The following is a 7066-nucleotide window of genomic DNA, read 5'->3' on the forward strand; positions in this document are numbered from 1 at the left end:
ACCTGCAGAGGATGAGAATCACATTTGCCGCACCAAATGGGCTTTGCCAGCATCTCCTTAATATGGGATCAAAGACCAGGCAGCATCTGTGCAGCCAGTTTGTGCCTCATATTGCTTCCCTTTGGCTCAGCTAAACCGGTGCTGTGCCAGCGATGTCAGGGCTACCCCTGACTATTACTGAAGGCAAAAAGCTATCGCTGCCTCCACTGCCTGTGACCTGCTGATAGAAAGAGTTACTGGATAATCCATCCGCATGTGAATATACCCATTATAACCTGTCCTTGCTCTCTTCTGTGCAGCGTATCGGGCCATAGCAGATGACACCCTGCGGACTGCTGCGCCTCATGCTTTTCCTCCCCTGCACACCTCCGACACTCCCCACTCATTGCTTGCAATGCTGCTTGGGGCTGTGCCATTAGTCCTGCTGTCTTTTAGTCCTAGATGCCTCAGGGGAAGAGAGGGGCCAGAGTTGAGCTTAGGTGTGAATTTTGCCATGATAGGGCAGAATCGTGCTGCCTACATACATCTGCAGCTGAGTGATACGCAAACCGAGGTCTCATGATTTCACACAACCATACAAGTTCCCCAGGTGTCTGAATTTCCGCATTTGTTTTTTTTTCTTGCAACACTTTTGCTCTTAAGTAGAATTTGTCACTATGTAAAAGAATATGTAGGTGTATTCTTAATTCAGCAATGCAGAAAATTTCTTTCTGGCTATTACTTACTGAATACATGATATCTGTACAGATGTTTTGAATTATTGGACATAAACCTTGAAATTAATTAGCAGTGTTTACTCGGTCCTCTCACCCTCCTGAGGACATGTGCCTGTCTGCAAGCAGGTGTTCATGGCTACGTGCTAACCCCTAATCGGTGCAGGTCCGGCACTTCTTCAGCTTTTCCTCTTCCCAAATCCTTTGGCGTTTTCACCCCTAAATGAGTAGAAATATGAAGAGATTTGAATTGTGATGTATAGAATTTTACAGTGTTTTGTATCATTCTCAGGCATTTCTGATCGTTCCCTGACGCAAAAGACATTGTGTCCCGACTCCAAGACTTACCTTGGAGAGCATTATAATACACACTCTCTCTTCGGCTGGTCACAGACAGCACCAACTTTCCAGTAGGTTTTCTAATTATTTCTAAGCAGATTTCAGGTGATTGAAATACATTTTAAAAGCCGCTGATGTTACCTGGGAAATCGGTAATAGTATCTAATAAGAAACAGCCCCATGCTTCATTTTACTGTTTGTCATTTAGTAAGAAGTTTCAGGAAAAGAGAATCTTGGAAAAAGAAACAAAATCTTTTCCAATTTTACTTTTCTCAGCTAAAATCAGGATCTACTTGTAAGGCCTAACTTTTCAGCTGCTGCTTTTGTATAACTAGAGCAAGATGTTCCTATCCTCCATTAAAGCTACTCACATGCAGCTGCTGCAGAAGCAGCCTTGTGTGGTGTCAGGGGAATTTTTCCATCCCTTCATTACCGTGGCCCAAGCAGAGGAGTTTCTGTCACTGCCAGTGAAGGATCTGAACTGTGCAGCTCCCCTGGCTGCTTCTGGAGCTGCCTCTGTTTCCTGGCAGGCAGCGTTTTGCATTTTGGCTTGGGGCTCAGTCGGTCCAGGAGGGCAGAGCTGCATTGCAGCACAGTTGCTGTCAGCTACTGTAAAACTCATTTTGCAGCTGGGAAACACTCAAAACTAGCTTACGCAGGCAGACTGTTGCTGTGAAGCTGGAGTGACAGTGGAAATCTAGCTGTTGGATTAAATCAAATGGGCAAATCATGCCTTTTCCAGCAGAGACTGAGCTAAAACACGGATAAGCTTAATACTGCAATGTAAGTGCCAAAGCAGGGGTCCTTGTGCTGGCTTATTTCAGTATTTAGCACTCATTTTTAGAGTTGTATTGTGATAGCATCCAGAGGACATGGCTAAGTGAGCCTACTTACGGTGTTGATGCACTTGTATTTTATACGCCAAACCTGGGGGAAGGGAAGCACTGGGTAAAAGCCAGAAGCAGTTTGCCAGCTTTTGCGGGCCTGGCTGAAGAGCAGTCCAGCTTTCGAGAGAAGGAGCAGAAAGCCCTCAAACCCTGGACCTTGCTGGCCACCCAGCCCAGCTAGGATGCATGGGACTCAGCATGGTTTTTGGGCCCCTACGCCCCAATCTCAGCAAAGATCCTCCCATCACTGGTGTCTCCACTGGGATTTGTCCTCTGCACACTGGGGTTATACACTGTCTTGGTAACACTGTTCGAATAGAGACTTTGGATTTGCCTATCTTCTTGAGCTGTTTTTTTAGTTTTATTCAGGCTCTGTGCCAGCAAAGCCAACTGCCTGAGACAAACCCTGTGCATTTAGCAGGAAAAGCTCCGTGTGCCGGCACATCTGCCCCAGCCCCTTCAGCGTGTGCACTGTCCCGGCTGCGCTAACCCGGACCAACGCTGTTAGGATGGTTACTGCTGCACCTTGCAGCCTCCCCCAAGGCTGTGAACCTTCCCCATTCCTGCAGCGCTTGCTTCCAGGGCTCCTTCCAAAAGAAACACGTATTTTGCTCAGCCAAATGTAGAGAGTCCTTCAAGGCTGGAGAACACCACCAAAAGCATAAGCAGAGGCCAGATTTGCTGCAAAGCTGGGAAACTTTGGTGAAGAATTTTTCATATTATTCATTTGGGTTTCTCAAACACATTTCTTTTCAAGGCTGGTTGTATACCCTTTCCGCATTTGCTCTTCACAAATAATATACTAAATTAAATTACTGACGGGAATATTTAGCAAACTAGCATCAATTGCAGGATATTTGCTGAAAACCAATGACAAGTTCATAATCGTATAAAAAACAATTCTAAGAATAATTCTAATGCAGCCAGAGAATAGGAAATGTGTCATCTGACCCATGTCAAATGGCTTGCATTTGGATACATGAACTAGCAGCAATCAGCTTGTGCATAGCTTAACGCCAGGAGTTATTTGCACATGATATTCTGTAAATAATTTCAATCAACAAATACATTTGACAACATTAAGACCTGTTTGGCAATGGTTCACAAGAGACTGAAATTTATTCAATAAATTACTTGTTGCAGATTGTTTATGCTGCTCTGGGTCATAGTTGAGTTGAGTTGATTTGATGTTGCCCTCATTAGCACCTGCATTTGCAAATGGAGCCAAAGACTTGTGCTGCACGGCCAGAGGAGAGGACTCATACTCAGGACATCCATGAAATGGCTCGAAATTGCCATTTATACAGGGCACATGGAGTCTTGTGCAGTTATTGGGCCCAGCAGTGCACCTACAACCCAGAACCAGCAAGTCCCACATGGTTCAAGAATTGCACCTCTTTCTTGCTGCATATGGCCCATAACGTTAATATGTTTAGGTTTGCATGAAAGCTGTTGGTTTTTTTTCCTTCAGAAACAAATGTTGAAGCATTTTAAAGGCTCTGTGCCATTACAGAACCAATACTGAATATTGGCCATTATGAATACCGATGAAAGAGCTCTTGATCAAATTTCATTAAGGAAAGGGAGAAGGAGGTGGATGGTGAACTACACGATTAATATTTCACGCTAGGATTTCCTAGAGAATCCAAGTTGTGTTGCCCAAATCATATTAAAGCAGAGTTGAATTTGAGTTCCTGCAATATATAATACTGCAATATGTAATTACGTACAGAGATTATCCTATGTTGAGGAATTTTGTAACAGATTTGTTAATAAGGCATATTGCACTTCCTTGATTTTCTGGTGATGCAGCAAAATTATTTTCAAAAGGCAAGGAAAAGTTCATTACACCACTAGTTCTGTAATGAAACCTCATATATCAAACAATGACAGGAAACCAGAGGAAATACTACAAGGATGGGGTGACATTTTGAATTATTACATTTTTGCTTTCTATATTGATTATTTCTTTTTTTAAGATGTTCAGATATTGTTTTGATATTTTTTTTTTTTTACTTTTAATTCCAGGATATCAGAACTTTATTTGCCAATACAAATCTCTAAATAAAACCTATATTGAAAAAAATACATATTATACTGTTTTTTAGGAACCTGTAGGACACCAAATTAAATGTGCAAATACAGAAAGGAAATAATGTTTCAATTTTTCAGTTTGAGACACTGTTGAGAATAAATTAAACACAAATTATTTTTTAGGAAGACTAACAATACCTAAAACAAATGGTTTTGTGGATCAGATAGATTTTAGTTTTTTTTATTTTGGCCACTGAGTAAAACTTCCAGTTTTTTGCAGTTTGCAAAATTGTGCCTGAAAGCTCAGGTTGATGATATGACTCTTTCGGTTACCATTCTTATTTTTAATGATCTTGTTGCATTTCTTCACAGTGTTGCCCAGCAGGCAACTGGAAAGCGAGCGTTTGTCTTGAGTCGGTCTACATTCGTTGGCAGTGGGAAGCATGGGGGTCACTGGCTGGGTGACAACTTCTCTCGGTGGAAGGACATGCACCAGTCAATCATTGGAATCCTGGAATTCAACCTCTTTGGCATCCCCTACGTAAGTCCGGTGTCCTTCAGGCAGTTGCTGGCTCATACACAACATCACTTTAAACTTACTCAAATGTTTTCTGAAATAAGCTGCTTGAGACAGCCAGCAGTAATGGCCTCCACAGCATAAGGAACTGCAGATTAAAAAAAGCTAAATGTCATCAATCTTGGCTGGCTGAAGAGAAACAAAAATAGCACTGCTAGGTTCAGATTAAATCACTGCATGCCATCCAATACCCATCTCTTTATGTTATGTATTCTATCATTGAGGTCCCTCCATATATTTCTGGTTTTGCAAGCTGGGCTGGAGAATTTGTAGAATTACTGAAATACGGTCAGATCTTCCATAGCGATGCTAATGCTCTAGGAGCCAGTACAATCTCTGTCCCGGAAAAATTCATATCATTACGGAGCATTCTGCATACCTGCAGAAATAGGTATCTCTTCCCAAAAATTCTTTTTATTAACAAACTTCTGCAGTTTCTCATTTTTGGGCCTCAGTCACAATCACAAACACTTATCCAATGATTTTATTTTTTTCTTTAGATAGGTGCTGATATCTGTGGGTTTAACTATAACACTACCTATGAACTCTGCTTGCGCTGGATGCAGCTTGGCTCTTTCTATCCATTTTCCAGAAACCACAATGCAGAGGGAAATAGCGTAAGTAAATGAAGTTACACAAAGCTGTAGTCTATGATTACAGTAACGACAACGGTGGCTTGTATTACTTTCTCAGAAATTAACCTGCCATTCTCAGGTAAACTGAAGCGGCAGGTGAAAAGGAGTGCTGCACTGAGAGCAGGAATTACACGGTGAAGTGTAGATTTTTCCCATCCATAGTGTAAAGATGACATAGAAACACTGAAAAATATATAGTATCTAACATCCGAAAGCCATGCAGAAATGTGTACTGCATACTTCGAACGACAGAAAATGGTCTTCCCACACTGTTGGTAAGATTCATCCCCTCAATCTTTTACCTACTGAAGTCCAGGTTTTATTTAAGAGCCAGTGAGTGTCACCACACGTTCCTACTCCTTTGTTTACTTCAATTTTTGTTTCAGTACTTCTGTAACTATAATAGGTATTGCAGGAAGGGGAGAGAGGGCATTATACACCATCCTTGCTGTTTAAAAGCAAGTTTCAGACAAACGCCACAGTTAGAACCTCCAGACAAACATGTGAGAACTCCAAGGAGAGCCAGTGATAGCGACAGCATTATCAGCCAAGAAGCAACAAAGACTAAAAAAGGCCAATGAGCCCATGAGAAGGATGAAAAAGTGCAGTCTCAGTCCAGACCCATGCCCTGGTTCAACTTATCATAAAGTCCTTTCGAGACTTGTCACAGATAGAATGAAGTATCAGGTTGTTTCTAACTATGAACAGTTTGAAGGTCTTGCAGCCTTTGTTAAGTACACTGTGTTTATCTGCAACTGCAATGAAATGGTTCTGCTAGTTCAATAAATGTCTTTTTTTTTTTTTTTTCTCTTCTGTAAACTGATCTGTGCAATGCTGGAGCTCAGGTTATTAGCTAACCTTCAGTTTTCTTTGAAGTTGCATCATCAAAATGTTGCAACATTTACCCCCCCAGAAAGACCTCTGTCTCTGCATGAAAGTATGATGGACATTCAGCAACTGGGCAAATGCAGGAATAATAAGCTATAGTGCTGTCATTAAGAGGGTCAGGAATTGCCCTGTAGATCCCTGAGATATGCTGAGATATTTCTCTCTAGGAGAACAAATGTCTGTGAGGTGTTAGCTGCTGCTTTTGGTAAGTATTTTCTATTTACCTATCCACTAAAATTAGAGGTACCTTATTTATATACGTTTGCTTGGCCCTTTGAGCATGCAAACGGGGTCTGACCTGGGTGAGTGAGTATTAATCACATAGGCACAATTTAATAAGCAGGAAAAGAGCAACGGGTCTACAGGAGTTACAACTCAGTGTTGAGTGAATGACAGAAGTAACAGAAGATATATTTTGTTTTATTGGATTACTTAAATCCATTTAAAACATTGTGTTCACTGAGAGGAATGAACAAGGCATTTTGGGTGACTCAGCATCACATAAGAAGTCTGACTGTTTTTTTGCAAACTTAGGCAATATTTGTATGGTGTCAGAATACTGGTAAAAAATATAGTGCAATTTTTGAAAAAATAGATGGATGCTCTGGAGCTCAGAGCCAGCAGGGAATATTATCAGTGACTAATTCTGATGTAAACATAATAATGGAGAAATTTAACTTAAATATTGAGTTTCGTTAATATTAAGTGTGTTAAAATAAAATCTTAAATATCCACTTTGCCTAACCCATTGGGGATTTCAAATGGTTTAATTAATACTTTTCTTGTCTGAAAAGCAGTAGATAATATAAAAAGCTTTGTTACTTCTGTTCCTTTTATGTTTCATTATCCTTGGAATTCATCATACATTCTTCAATTTTAATGAGAAAACTGAGTATTATGGGAAAATTTTGTGAAGGAGGAAGGGAGCCATGTGACTCGTTAGCTGGCTCAGTTTAGCGCTGGAGAAGGTCAGACAGGAGGAATTAAAGGAAA

At 40.9% G+C, this 7066-nt stretch overlaps 1 protein-coding gene across 1 annotated transcript in view; it reads left to right on the forward strand.

Moving 5' to 3' along the window:
- The window catches only part of LOC103917273 (maltase-glucoamylase, intestinal-like), a 57456-nt gene that overhangs the window by 34941 nt on the left and 15449 nt on the right, over positions 1 to 7066 (forward strand). Inside the window, exons 13-15 of the mRNA XM_009324390.1 lie at positions 1006 to 1123; positions 4346 to 4514; positions 5051 to 5167. Coding sequence (XP_009322665.1) covers positions 1006 to 1123; positions 4346 to 4514; positions 5051 to 5167 — 404 coding nt within the window. The remainder of the gene's footprint in view (positions 1 to 1005; positions 1124 to 4345; positions 4515 to 5050; positions 5168 to 7066) is intronic.

Source organism: Pygoscelis adeliae, unplaced genomic scaffold, assembly GCF_000699105.1.
Source record: "Pygoscelis adeliae isolate BGI_AS28 unplaced genomic scaffold, ASM69910v1 Scaffold315, whole genome shotgun sequence".
NCBI classification, from domain to species: Eukaryota; Metazoa; Chordata; class Aves; order Sphenisciformes; family Spheniscidae; genus Pygoscelis; species Pygoscelis adeliae.